The 12,888-nt window shown below is 50.1% G+C and overlaps 6 protein-coding genes across 6 annotated transcripts; 3 read left to right on the top strand and 3 right to left on the bottom strand.

Annotated features, from left to right (window-relative positions):
• Nucleotides 1–284: 284 nt before the first annotated feature.
• On the top strand, nucleotides 285–1,198 carry EJ05DRAFT_335796 (mitochondrial import translocase, subunit Tom22). Its single transcript, XM_033740881.1, has 3 exons — nucleotides 285–506; nucleotides 590–879; nucleotides 939–1,198. Exons 1-3 carry the CDS (start codon nucleotides 416–418, stop codon nucleotides 984–986), a joined length of 429 nt encoding a protein of 142 aa, XP_033601630.1. The 5' UTR covers nucleotides 285–415; the 3' UTR covers nucleotides 987–1,198.
• Nucleotides 1,144–3,116, bottom strand: EJ05DRAFT_475399 (putative mitochondrial import receptor subunit). Its single transcript, XM_033743788.1, has 3 exons — nucleotides 2,412–3,116; nucleotides 1,709–2,356; nucleotides 1,144–1,650 (listed from the first exon to the last, which is right to left on the bottom strand). Exons 1-3 carry the CDS (start codon nucleotides 2,733–2,735, stop codon nucleotides 1,549–1,551), a joined length of 1,074 nt encoding a protein of 357 aa, XP_033601629.1. The 5' UTR covers nucleotides 2,736–3,116; the 3' UTR covers nucleotides 1,144–1,548.
• EJ05DRAFT_451463 (6-phosphofructo-2-kinase/fructose-2,6-biphosphatase 3) lies at nucleotides 3,040–5,103 on the top strand (the record flags this gene model as incomplete). The annotated part of the gene is made up of 4 exons (XM_033742391.1): nucleotides 3,040–3,362; nucleotides 3,450–4,626; nucleotides 4,699–4,875; nucleotides 4,930–5,103. Coding segments are annotated over exons 1-4 (1,542 nt in total), but the record flags the coding sequence as incomplete, so codon positions are not given.
• A 354-nt stretch (nucleotides 5,104–5,457) lies between these two features.
• On the bottom strand, nucleotides 5,458–6,639 carry EJ05DRAFT_499598 (heme oxygenase-like protein; the record flags this gene model as incomplete). The annotated part of the gene is made up of 2 exons (XM_033746869.1): nucleotides 5,458–6,508; nucleotides 6,566–6,639. The coding sequence occupies 2 exons, from the start codon at nucleotides 6,637–6,639 to the stop codon at nucleotides 5,458–5,460; spliced, it is 1,125 nt and encodes a 374-aa protein (XP_033601627.1).
• Nucleotides 6,640–7,178: 539 nt separating this feature from the next.
• On the bottom strand, nucleotides 7,179–8,779 carry EJ05DRAFT_475393 (ABC transporter domain-containing protein). Its single transcript, XM_033743787.1, has 2 exons — nucleotides 8,360–8,779; nucleotides 7,179–8,305 (listed from the first exon to the last, which is right to left on the bottom strand). Exons 1-2 carry the CDS (start codon nucleotides 8,493–8,495, stop codon nucleotides 7,593–7,595), a joined length of 849 nt encoding a protein of 282 aa, XP_033601626.1. The 5' UTR covers nucleotides 8,496–8,779; the 3' UTR covers nucleotides 7,179–7,592.
• On the top strand, nucleotides 8,689–10,258 carry EJ05DRAFT_475392 (tRNA isopentenyltransferase; the record flags this gene model as incomplete). The annotated part of the gene is made up of 3 exons (XM_033743786.1): nucleotides 8,689–8,821; nucleotides 8,876–9,076; nucleotides 9,130–10,258. Exons 1-3 carry the CDS (start codon nucleotides 8,756–8,758, stop codon nucleotides 10,255–10,257), a joined length of 1,395 nt encoding a protein of 464 aa, XP_033601625.1. The 5' UTR covers nucleotides 8,689–8,755.
• Between the last annotated feature and the right edge of the window lie 2,630 nt (nucleotides 10,259–12,888).

Below are 12,888 nucleotides of genomic sequence, written 5' to 3'. Positions count from 1 at the left end.
AAATAAAGCTGCTACGTCATTTACACAAGAATGAGATGAACATGATCGTGGGCAAAGGCTATATAGACTATAGAATCCGGATCAGGTCATTGGAACATTTGCGCAGAGGTCCTGGGCATGTATAACAGTCCAGTCTCGCAAAAGACATTTACCAGCAAGATTGTTTCATATAGTTAGGCTCTTGTGGAACTATCTTCAAAGAGCTTTATAGAGATTAGGGAATGACGGCCACGACACGTCGCGAGAGTCCCCTGATCCCAGATCCCGACGTTCACCCGGGACGATATGTCCGAGCTCCTGCAAAAGTTCCCAAACTGAGACTTTCCCAGCACCAACTTCGCGACCATCCCAAACAACTCCATCCGCCCTCTTTCCACCTGTTCAATCTATCCAATCACGTACACACAGCTTCACAATGGTCAGACTTGAAGAAGTGCTCGATGAGGAGTTCTCCCGCGACCAGACTGGTCCTATGGACGGCGAGGACGACTGGGACACCGATGACGGTAAGGCCCCATATGCTGCGACGGGCTTCCTAACACACATTCCGCGTTTGCGCCTATGGACCTTCAACTAACAGGCCTCCTAGATTCTGACACATCCTCAGTAACATCCTCCTTACCCGACGACGAAACCCTTGCCGAACGTCTGGCCGCCTTGCAAGATATTATTCCGCCATCGTACCGCCACAAAGTGCAATCAACCGTCTCTACCACAACCGACTGGGTGAAGAGCGGTCTACTGTACTCTGGCAAGGCGCTATGGGTGATTAGCACGAGCGCGATCCTGGTCGCTGTGCCGTGGGCGCTGGCCTATGCTGAGGACCAGCAGATGGCAGAGATGGAGCGAGAGATGAAGATGCAGCAGAGCGCGAACGATGTGAGTTGACAATTCGATCTGATCATGCAGTGAAGGACGTTTTGCTAATGTTATGATAGCTTTTGACTCAGCCGCAGGGCCAGGAGCAAACAAAGGCATCCTTGTAAAGGTTAGCTGAGACCCTGACACTAGGTTTCTTGTATATTTTATGATTCTGGTGGCTTATGAGGATATCTTTTTGAGCCTGGGATAATGTGTACTACTACTATTTTCTGTCGCTTCTCATGACCGTACCGGTACTCGCGCACGTATCTCATAGCACACAATTCACGAATTTCGAAGCAATCAATTGCAGAGAAGAAAAGGTTCCATCATCTAAAACGGGCAATATATACAATTACAAGGGCCACACGCAACCCACTCATTTGAACACATGCGCCGCGTTCCATCCACATCAATACAGCCACCATTCGTGACAGCGGAACGATTATGCTTTGCTTACTTCGATCCAAGAGATAAAGGTGCCCTTCCGTATACATTCGTGTCTCGGCTTAGAAACTCGATTGATAGCTTTCTATGCAGATAATCCTTTGGAGAGACGCCAGTTTCGATTGAGAGGTGGTCGAAAGGCGTTCTCCATGCATGACTTTTGTTAATACAGATTGCAGAAGATTTCGCATGTCTGAAACGCTGTCGGCAAAATTACGCCGGGAATATAGTTGTTGTGGTTTAGAAGGGGATCGCGGGTGCTTCGCCTAGCTTTTCTTGCTGTTCCAATACCTCTTCGCCGGCAGCTTCGATGGAGACTGCGAGACCAAGTTTCGGGGCGGGCTAAAAATGTGTCAATATCTTAGAAGTACAATTTTGATTATAATCATCTTTGACGTACCTTGTAGTGATCAATTTCACCGAAGAAGGTGACCTGAACCGATTGTGCTACACGCTTCTCCAACAATGCCGACACCTTTCCATTGCTATCGATCTGAGCACGGAATTGTGACTGTCTAAAATCATACTTGGCGCCGATTGTTGTAGTTCCTTCTTTCGAAGGACCGCCCATCATGGACGCGCCACTCAGACCAGCAAACTGCAGACTGGTAGACACACCAGTTTCAAGTTTGTCGGTCAATTTCTTCCAGTACGCTGCTTCAATAGCACCTTGACCCAGGACCTGCGCACTAATCTGCCAGTCTTCACCCTTGTATTTTCCAGAATATGAGAGAGCTACCTCAGGACCGTGTGTAGTAGCCGCACGTTGCCAGACCCCCTCAAGACCAAGAGAGAGAGCAGGAGTGATGGATTGAAGATAGCTGCCCACAAAGATCCCGGTCAGCCCCCCATCCAGTATCGATGGGTTCATGGACTTTATTGATGCCGTAAAGTCGTCACCAGTAAAGTCATGCTCAAGGGATATCATGGAACCACCAGCTTGGGGGGCCAGTTGAACGTTCGTCTTTGTTACTTGAGAAGGTGTCCAGCGATAATTGAAACGTGCTTGTAGAGCGAAATCGTTGTCAATATTGGCCTGGCAGAAAACCTGTGTCGAAGAATCAGCGCCGGATTATGCAAGCCAGCTATGAGCGTCCACTTACCCTATTGTTTCCGAAGAGCGCTGTGAACCCATATGGCGGCAGGCCTTGTGAACCCATGGAGAGGGCATGAGATATTTGAAACAAAGGCGATACGCTGAATGCTTTGGTGATGTCGGCGCGCAAACCAGAGAAGCTCTGGTTGTTTAGAAAGACTCCACTCGTCACCTCTCGCGAGATATTATCCACTGTCCCTGGGTTCGATAGACCTAATGCAGCCCTTCGTTCCGAGTAGGCAGTATATACATCTTGGACTCTTCCAAATATGCCCCCTGTGGTTGATGGCTGGGGAATCACTAGCGGTACATCTTTCGTGTCGAGCGCCATGGCGAGGAAGACGTAAGGTAGAAGTGGCACAAGGTCCCGGGGCGAATTTCAATGAGACTTTCGTGCTAGGGTAGAGACAGCGTAGAAGAACGACCGCAGTACAATTTGACGGGTTGGCGACGACGACGAGATGGACGATAGATGGGCGGATATTGACAAAGTCAAGCCAACTTTTTCTGTAAGGAGCTGCGCAGCGCAGAGCTTTGACGCGGTCGTAGAACCGGCGTTGCCCCGGCTCACGTGAGCTTGGCGTCGGCGTCCCAAGTAAGGCCAATCTATGGCGGCCTGAGATACTGTCGTCGGCGATATAATAAAGCTCTTACAACTGCTATACTGTTAGCTCGGCATTGAGTACAGGTTTTCTCCCTACTATGAGTTCGACATTCACGTAGCGAGTAGCAAGAGCAAGAATAATCTAGTGACACCCGCGTCATCCCTGCTTTCCCGTCCGCGTTGGGTCCCCGCCGAAGGACCGTTTCCTCGTCACAACAACGTTGGACACTTGCGTTGCAAGATCCGCAGGCATATCTGTACTAACTGCTTGAGCTTTTCCGCGTATCTTCGAAGTCCTCTGTGTCATATCTGCGGGCCGATATACCCGTGAACAGTCAATATGGATACCCTACTGTGCGTCCTCAAACATCATCCAAACACTATTGTCACCTAGCAATCGCCACATAGCAAGATAACAAACCTAAACTGATTACATGACAGAACAGCAGAAATCATGGCGAACTCGCCCAGATTTCGTAGACGTTCCAGTACCATGATTGACGGAATCCACGACTTGCCGGAAAAGGAAGAAATGGCACCCGCGCAGTTGTACAGTACAGAGTCCGGACGTCTATTTCATTCCGGCAGAATTGCAATTGCCACAGTCGGCCTTCCTGCTCGCGGAAAGACTCACGTCTCTGTCGCGTTAGCTCGTTACTTGAGATGGCTTGGGGTGAAGACTCACGTGTTCCATCTGGGTGACTATCGACGTGCAACTCTGGGCCCTGGGAAAGATGTTCCAGACGACTACTTCTTCACAAACGCTTCCCCTTCGTCTGTACTCCTACGCAACAAGATCCTCAAGAAATGTAGAGAGGATATCTACCGCTTTCTGGAACACGAAAACGGCCAGGTAGCCATCTATGATGCTGTCAATGCCATGTCTATCGGACGCAGATCGCTCGCCAAGGAATTTGCAAAGCGCAACATCCAGACCATATTCATCGAGTCTATGTGTACTGACGAGAAAATCATCGAGGAAAATGTCCGGAGCGTCAAGATTTCGTCCCCAGATTATGTAGGATGGTCTGATGAAGATGCTATCAAAGACTATCTGCAGAGAATATCGAGCAGGATACCGCACTTTGAGACCATGGAAGAACCAGACCTTCATTGGATCAAGATGATCAACGCCGGTGAACGTGTAATGCTAAACAACTGTGCATTCGGTTATTTATCACAACGAATAGTCTTCTACCTACTGAATCTACACATCAAATCCAGGCAAACATACTTTGCACGAGCCGGCACAACCAAAGAAGAAGACTCGTACAAGGCCGACGGCTCTCTCTCAGAAGAAGGCAAAGACTTTTCGCGAAAAATGACCACCGCCCTCCTCGAGCACCGCGAGCAAGAACACAAAACCCTAATCGCCCAAGGCAACCCGGACGCTGTCCTCAAGCCCCTAACCATATGGACATCCACACGCCGACGCTCCGCAGAAACAGCCGCACCCCTCGAGCAGCGCGGCTACCGCGTACGCCAGCGCTCCCAAATGAGCCAGATGAACCCCGGTGTATGCGAGAAGCTCTCCGAAGCGAAGATCCGCCTCGAATACCCCGACGAAGTAACAAAGCATGAAGCCGATCCGTACCACCATCGATACCCACGCGCAGAAGTAAGACAAACCACCAGCCCCGTGACAGCGTTTCAGAATCTTAAATAAAACAAAAACTAACCTATTCCAAAGTCCTATCACGACCTCGCTGTCCGCATGGAACCAATCATCCTCGAGCTCGAGCGCGAGCAGAACGACCTCCTCATCGTCGCACACGAATCCGTACTTCGCGTCTTGTACGGCTATCTCATGGCTTGTAATGCCGCAGACATTCCCAAACTGCAATTTCCCCGTGATGAAATCATCGAGGTTCGCCGCCCCACCTGCTTTTTGTCTCCTGTCATTCTGACTGTCATGTCATAGATTATACCATCAAGCTACAACAACGTCGCCAAACGCATAAAGATCCCGGGCATCTCGTCTAACCTGATCCCGAGCAGCCCTGAAGGTATCTCCATTCCAGTGCCACCGAGCGGGTATGTAACGCCGATGACGGGCACCAATTCGCCTCATCGAGGCTCTGGAAGCGGAACGCCGTTGAGCTTAGAAGGTAGAGCGGCTCCGATGAGACCTGAAGGACCGGGCTTGCCATTGAGGGAGAGCAGTGTGGATCCGAAGTCGTAAGATGTGATAATGTACTGGACGATGTTGATGATTAATCAAGGCGTTTATAGAGAGCGATTGATACTTTGATGGATGGACATTGCACGGGCTTCGTTTACTGATACCACCAGCAATACACATAGGATGAATATGATGGTATTGAATGAACGCCTCTCTAAGTGTGCGCATGATTAAGTATCGGATAGGGGTATCTGTCTAATACTAGAATGCGCAATGCCCATAACAAACGTGAAGAGTAATATGATTGCGCGCCCAAATTGCCAGGCCTCATAGAGCATACTCCAGCCAAGCGCCCACTCTCGATGCGCCAAGCAGATGCACCGCATACCATAACACGCAACCAACCACCACCGTCGCTGTCACAAGATTAGACACATCTAGCCGATCCCGTATTGTCTCCCTTTTCTTCACCTCCGTCTTCAAGGGCGTCTCTGTCACTGGCGACATGGGTGGTAAGTACGCTTCAGCGACACGCTCGACCGGAGTTGGTGCGTCATCCGGTGTGCTGAGCAGGTCATCTAACTCCTCGACTAGATCTTCGCAGAAGCCGAATATTATTTGTGCCTCGGCAATAATATCGGCACGCTCGTCGGGAGTGATGAGAGCGTCGGCATTGGCCAGACGTTCTTTGAAAGCCGCCTTGATATCCTCGCCGTCGGCGTCGCCGTCGAAATTCCAGAAGGAGAGGCCAAGAGCGGAGAATGAGGGTTTTTGTGAGTCGGTAGTGCTCGACCGGGAGTCAGGGTCAGTAGAGAGCCAGAAGTCGCAGCCGACCATTGTGAGTTGGCCACGGATCCACCGTCCACCGGAGAATACGGCCATGTAGAAACACCATGCGTATGCAACGAGCACATGCGGTTTGCAGGCAACTGTCTCTTTGATATGTAATACAAAGTCTGCGACTGCGTCGCCTGGGAAGCGTGCGAGCGATGCGGAGAGATCGGCGGGGTGTTTCTTGGTCAGGTATGTGAGATCAGCGAGGAGCCGCCGTGAGCGCGGCATACCGCGTGGAAGTAAGGCAGCGAGAAAGGATTGTATGTCCTCGTCATGCTCATTGGTGGGTGTTGGTGGACGGGCATTGCTTGGAGGGTCGACGGCGGTCGGGACGTGCACCCAAGGGTCTTCGAGAAGGGTGGAGAGCGCAGGATTTGAGACGGAGCTGCGGGCTGCTATGTCGTGGAAGAGTGATTCGAATGTGAGGAAGACGTGGGCGAAGTGCGAGAGGCCAGTTGCGTAGATGGTAGGAGAGGCCGCGTGTGGGGGAAGGCAGAGCGGTAGACGGGAGGTTATGAGGCGGTTAAGCTGTGTGTGTTGGGAGCTGTAGCAGGCTGTTAGCATGACCTGATATGAAAGCCCATATATCCTGTATGCATACCGAGTTGCAGTATTGATATCTGTCGACAAAGACTGCCCCTTGGTAGGCTGCGTCTCGCCGTCGTGAGTGGACATTGTGATAAGAGTGTTGCAGCTCAGAACGAGTTGAGTGCCATAGGCCGGCTTTATGACTACTCCAACAGCACATCAGGAGTGATGCCTAGACAAGCTGAATACGCAGGCAAGCATAGTGAAGACATGGTGAAAGACATGCCAGCCATGTGCACAGTCAAGAGATCATGCAGGCGACTCGCGGCGGCCTTGTCTGTGACTAATCCTTGCCGCTGTGGATCGGCGATGGTGTGATAGCGACATGGACATGTTTGGTGGCGAGATATAGGAGGGAAAAAGCAATGCGTAAGGGCGCGTGGGCAAACGAGCGTTGAGGATGTCTTTTGATCTTTAGACGTGTGTTCAGTAGTTTGCGGAAAAGTGAGACTTTGTCGCACCGACAAACGCGCTCGTACTCGTGGAAGGGCCGTCTACTGGCAAGGTCATCCACGCGCCGATCACTCAGGACGTCACGTGTGTCGTCACCTGTTGCATATAAAGTGATCAGCTGTCGGAAGCCGCAAAAGTTGATATATCTCTGGTCCTCTTTGGGTCGCGCTTCGTCAAATGTACTATGTATTCAGTTTTGATGGTACACTTTCTCCAGATTCGCTGATGCGGAGCGCGAGTTCTTCGAATTTGTGTATTTACTCTCTAGACTTTCCATGATCAAAAGGATCCTCCATCTCCTTGCGTACACAAACATCGTTTTGCTACACAGCCTCCATTCATACCTGATGCGCCATTTCCCGACCGCGCTATGTCGACATCGTCCAGTCTGTTTACGTTGAGCAGTTTACAGTTGAAGCCGGGGCTTACCCTGCTCTGTCCCTTCGTTGAGCGTGACTCCCCTCCTTTGAACTCCTGATCTTCTTACCGACGTTGATGTCGGCTTGTATAGGCGTGTTGAATTCGCCAGTCCTGTTGAATGGTTCCTACCGCACTGCGTATTCCGGCAATGCGGTGCATCATACTCCTCACTTCTTGGCCTTCTCGTTACCATAACCTCCTTTGCCTTCGTAAGACTGATAGGTCTTGCCTTGACCACTCGTACCCTTGCGAGGGCCCCGCTCTATAAGGTCTTCTTGCAGCCATTTCAGGACCAGGCCTCCAAGCGCGCTATGAGCCGGCCCGCCATCCCTGCCATCGAGCTCGAAATCGTCCCGACTCCCAGATTTCTTAACACGGCCTAGACTCATGTGTGCGACGTGGGTTGGCCACTCAGCAAGGTTGTCCATGATGTGAGTTGCGTACACGATCGTGCATGGCCGAGTCTCGGTCTCCTTACGCAAGAAGCTTAGAAAGTTGTGACGAGACAACAGATCAAGGTCTACTGTAATCTCATCAAGCAAGAGAATCGTCCAAGGTCTGAGCAGCCCCATGGCAAGTTGAACTCTTCGGCGCTCTCCATCGGAGACTGCGTGCATGCGCCACGTAGTGTCGATATCCAAGACATCGATGAGCTCGTCTCGTCGGGCTGTGTAGTAGTCGCCTCCCACTGAAGCCAGGAGAGTTGGGACATCAATATCGGTCCTGACGATTGGATTGAGGACCCATTCCATGCCAAGATAAGTGACACCTTCAAGGCCTTCTGCGAATGGATCTACACCGGCGATTTTAACAGTTCCTGATGGCGCCATACGTTTGCCGGACAGAAGGCGGAGTAAGGTTGTTTTTCCCGCGCCATTGGCTATAGTATGGTGAGCCCTTTATTTTGAACGTTCTTGGACGATTGAATTGTTACCTCCAATCAGCACGGTGCGACTCCCTGGTGGTAGTTGCACCGAAACATCGGACAACCCCGTGCTCCCGTCGGGGAACTTGTAGCTAAGTCCCGTCACCGAGATGGACGGTGCAATTTTTTGGTCTCCCAAACTCATACCTGCTACAACACAGTATCGACGACTACGGCGAAGGATGGAGGAATGAAAAGGAATTCCTGAGACTGAATGCGAGGGACGACCAGTTATATATAGTGAGAAGACCCTAGTCTCGTTCCAACTCGTCATGACGCACTGACCATTTAAGAAAAATCCCCACTTAAAGGTCGCGATCCTCCATAATTATCGTGACCTCCGCCATCACACAATAGCCTCCGGGCCAGGTGAGATGTATGCAGCGCTTCCTTCGAGGCATCACTATGGCGCGCTTGCCTCGAAAGCCTCTCGTCGCCGTCGTAGGAGCGACGGGTACGGGCAAATCGCAGGTAAGTCGCGCCGCAATCTCACCCCGAGGCGCGCCCTTCAATTGACACCTGCAGTTGGCGGTTGAGATAGCCCGCAAATTTAATGGCGAGATTATTAATGGCGATGCGATGCAACTGTATAACGGACTTCCAATCATTACTAACAAAGTGACTGAAGAGGAGATGAAAGGTGTGCCGCATCATTTGTTGGGTGTGGTTGGGTTGGAGGAGAATACCTGGACAGTGGAGCGGTTCGTAAAGAGGGCGAAGGATGTGGTATGAAGGTTATTGTCTTGGTTTGCATGGAAGGTAGACTGATGAGTATGTAGATTGAAGATATTAGACAACGAGGTCGTCTCCCGATCCTCGTCGGCGGCACGCATTACTACACCCAGTCCCTCGTTTTCGATCAAGGTGTCAAAGAAGAAGATCGCAAGCCAGACCATGTCCCCGTCCTTGCCGACAAATACCCCATTCTCAACGAACCAAGCTCCGTGATTCTCGCGAAGTTGCGCGAAGTAGACCCCGTGATGGCAGACCGCTGGCATCCAAACGACCACCGCAAAATTCAACGGTCTCTTGAGATCTACCTGCAAACCGGCAGGCCAGCTTCACAGATATACGACGAGCAACGCCAGCGCAGAGCTTCTGATCCAACTCACGAGGACGCTCTGCCTGATATTGATGTTGTCAAACCAGCGGCACGCCTGACATACGACCCCCTTGTCTTCTGGATTAACGTGCCCCCGACCACTCTCCCAGACCGACTCTCCGCTCGCGTCGACAAGATGCTCGCCTCTGGTCTTCTATCTGAAGTTCAATCCTTAGACGCACATCTCCTTGCTCGTCAGGCCGCTGGCGAGACTGTCGACCGTACGCGTGGTATCTGGATATCCATTGGATACAAGGAGTTCGAGACGTACCAAGCACTCACGCGCGCTGATCCACCGGCCACAGTCACAGAGCTAGAGAAAGCAAAAGCTGAAGCCGTGGATCTGGTCAAGATTGCCACGAGACAGTATGCGAAGAGTCAGGTCAAGTGGATACGAACCAAACTCACGCATGCGTTTCAAGCAGCTGATCTCTCTGAAAGATTGTATCTGCTCGATGGATCTGATATATCAACCTTCTCCGAAAATGTAGAGAAACCTGCACTAGAGCTTACAGAGAGGTTTCTGGCTGGCGTGGAGGAAATGCCATTGCCGGCTAGTCTTGGTGAGGCTGCGGCAGAGATGCTGAGCCCGAAAAGTAGCTATGATCTGAGTACGAGGCCGGACTTGTGGCAGAGGAAGACATGTGAAGCGTGTGGGACGGTATCGGTAACGGAAGAGGATTGGATGAAACATGTAAAGGGGAGAAGGCATCAGGCAGTTGTGAAAAGGAGGGCAAGGACGGCAGTTGTAGTGCATGATGCGAGTTTAGATGATAGGCTAGAACGAGTTTCACATCAACGATGAGTTATTTTGAACAGATACTACACTATCGCATTAAAAAAACATGTTGCAAGCTACACTAGGGCTTTCGTAGGTACTGAAGAGGATGATAGTCTCTACGTTGTTGAGTGTTCTCGAAGTTCCCCCTTTTCAGTCGACTCCGGCCATTTGAAACCAACTCAAGACGACGTCAGTAGAGAGCAGGGAATGATTTCACATTGACCACGTGTTGTACTCCGCCTCTTCATTACTTTCAATATATGTCCTCAGCATGTCCCCAGCATGTCCCTTCCGTAATGTGTGACTAAATTGCGCTGGCGTGTAGGGTTTTGCACTCGCAGAACTCGCGGCCTTTTGCCCAGCAAAAGAACAGCGACTCGTCATGTCCTCTCTCCATTTGTGGTGTTTTCAAAATGTCCAAGCTGGTAACACTTTCGTCACAGTCGTCTTCGCCACGCTAGCATGCAGAGCAGCTCAATGTCCTAGTATGTTCATGTAGGTGACTCACCAGACTCATCTCGCCGCAGAACCTGCATCGACATGTATTATAGACGATAGAAGTCCTTTGTACAGACAGGGACTCGGTTCTAGAACCCTCATAAGGGACCGGCACACGATTTCATGGACTGAAACATCTTCATGTAATGACACTATCTAAAGATATCTACACGGCATCCTTAGATTCCAGACGCATCAAGTATCTTTTACAGAGCCTACAGTACACTCAAAAGGTGTAAAACTACAAGCCAGGGCAACAAGGAGCAGCAAAATAGTAAAAAAAGTCTTACCCAAAATCGGGCGGTCAAAACTCAAAACAAAAGCTCATACCCGGGATCGAACCGGAGATCATGCGCCTCTGCGCCCCTGCAGATATTTAGGTCCTTCATCTGGTCCTTTGCTTCAGTGGTAGGTGTCGTGAAACTACTTGACTATTCTCCCACTGGGGCTTGAATTTCTGTACGAATAAATTAATTATAAAGGGAATTTCCAAAAATGACAGCAGAACGCGATCGGCAGTCAAGGCACGTTGTGACTCAAACCAGCTAGCGTAGTGACAGCTTGCTCTCGTCGCCGTGAAGGATACACTTGTATCTTGTTCAACCGTGAGATTTTTGTGTCTCGGTCAAGCGCAAGACTACCACTAGAAGTTGTGCCACCTGCTTGCTTCTACTGTTATGTGACTAGTAGGAAGGACTTCACGATTGGAACTTCACGGCTGGAACTTCACGACTGGAAAGAAAATCCATAGCTCCTTAAATGAGACAAGTCATCGTGGGCACTCATGAGGATGGTTAACTGCCAAATGCTCATACCAGACTGTGATAACAGGTCTGAGCCAGGGTCCGTCCAAAAGCTTCACATTTTGACCACGAACTTCCACGATGATGGTCATTGGATTTCCTGTTTCGGTGGCTATTCACTTTGTTAAACAAATCTGAAACACACGCCCGGTAATATACGTCATAGCAACTGACAGCCAATAACGGCCATCTCTCAGAGCGTATACACTGAAATAGGCAGTCTATAGTACATTTATCGTGGAAGTTCGTGGTCAAAAGTGAAGCTCTTGGCTGGACCCTGTATACTGATTGACAAACCTGAAACACGCCCTATGAATATACATCATAGCAGCTGACAGCCAATGACAGTCACTGCTCAGAGCATATACACTGAAATAGGCAGTCTATAGCACATTTATCGTGGAAGTTCGTGGTCAAAAGTGATGCTCTTGGCTGGACCCTGAATACTAAACACGCCTCGTGATAGACGTCGTAGCAGCCGACAGCCAATAATAGTCACTGCTTAGAGCATATACACTGAAATAGGCAGTCTATAGGACATTATCGTAGAAGTTCGTGGTCAAAAGTGATGCTCTTGGCTGGACCCTGAATACTAAACACGCCCCGTGATAGACGTTGTAGCAGCCGATAGCCAATGACAGTCACTGCTCGAGCATATACACTGAAATAGGCAGTCTATATGACATTGTCGTGGAAGTTCGTGGTCAAAACTGATGCCCTTGGCTGGACCCTGAATACTTAAATAGACAAACATGAAACCCACCGGGTGCTATACGTCATGGCGAGCCGACAGCCAATGACAGTCACTGCTCAGAGAGTGTACACTGAAATAGGCAGTCAATAGGACATTGTCGTGGAAGTTCGTGGTCAAAAGTGAAGCTCTTGGCTGGACCCTGAATACAGTTACACAAACCTGACTAGCCTCAGACCAAAAAACGAAACGAAGACATCATCAATTTCAGGCAACGCTTGATGATTTGGCCTACCACGTCAACGTATACGCATGTGAAAAGAAAGGCCGAACTCGAGATGGCTCTCGAGGGTTCGTGATGCAATTCGCACGCGAGGCCAGCAAAGAGAGCACATGCACCACATGTAACAATAGAGGAGACGGAATGGAAAAAAGCGCTTTTATTGCATGCATGGCATGATGGCATTAATGAAATGTCCGACTCAGACGTATGTTGTATGCCCAAACGCCGTAAAACCAGCAATTACATTTGGGTGTCCTCCCGTCCAGGACTGATAATAGCAGAGTCTTCCTGCTGACGAAACCCATCCTTGTTCAGCTTCGATGTCATAAAGCTTTCGGCTGTAAGTGTGTTAAAACGGCGAGACATCGATGCTCAGACCG

This window comes from Pseudovirgaria hyperparasitica (genome assembly GCF_010093815.1).
Source record: "Pseudovirgaria hyperparasitica strain CBS 121739 unplaced genomic scaffold EJ05scaffold_6, whole genome shotgun sequence".
Taxonomy (NCBI): Eukaryota; Fungi; Ascomycota; class Dothideomycetes; order Acrospermales; family Acrospermaceae; genus Pseudovirgaria; species Pseudovirgaria hyperparasitica.
Note: the sequence above shows the minus strand (reverse complement) of the source record. Positions and strands in the feature narration are given on the sequence as shown.

What these genes read in the sequence shown, in the direction of transcription:
- EJ05DRAFT_475393 (XM_033743787.1), bottom strand. Translation starts at nt 8,495, where the DNA reads ATGAGTTTGGGAGACCAAAAAATTGCACCGTCCATCTCGGTGACGGGA. An exon ending in TCGCACCGTGCTGATTGGAG is followed by an intron (nt 8,306 to 8,359) that starts GTAACAATTCAA and finishes ACCATACTATAG; the next exon opens with CCAATGGCGCGGGAAAAACA.
- EJ05DRAFT_335796 (XM_033740881.1), top strand. Translation starts at nt 416, where the DNA reads ATGGTCAGACTTGAAGAAGTGCTCGATGAGGAGTTCTCCCGCGACCAG. An exon ending in CGACTGGGACACCGATGACG is followed by an intron (nt 507 to 589) that starts GTAAGGCCCCAT and finishes CAGGCCTCCTAG; the next exon opens with ATTCTGACACATCCTCAGTA. An exon ending in TGCAGCAGAGCGCGAACGAT is followed by an intron (nt 880 to 938) that starts GTGAGTTGACAA and finishes ATGTTATGATAG; the next exon opens with CTTTTGACTCAGCCGCAGGG.
- EJ05DRAFT_475399 (XM_033743788.1), bottom strand. Translation starts at nt 2,735, where the DNA reads ATGGCGCTCGACACGAAAGATGTACCGCTAGTGATTCCCCAGCCATCA. An exon ending in CGCTCTTCGGAAACAATAGG is followed by an intron (nt 2,357 to 2,411) that starts GTAAGTGGACGC and finishes TCTTCGACACAG; the next exon opens with GTTTTCTGCCAGGCCAATAT. An exon ending in GTGAAATTGATCACTACAAG is followed by an intron (nt 1,651 to 1,708) that starts GTACGTCAAAGA and finishes ACACATTTTTAG; the next exon opens with CCCGCCCCGAAACTTGGTCT.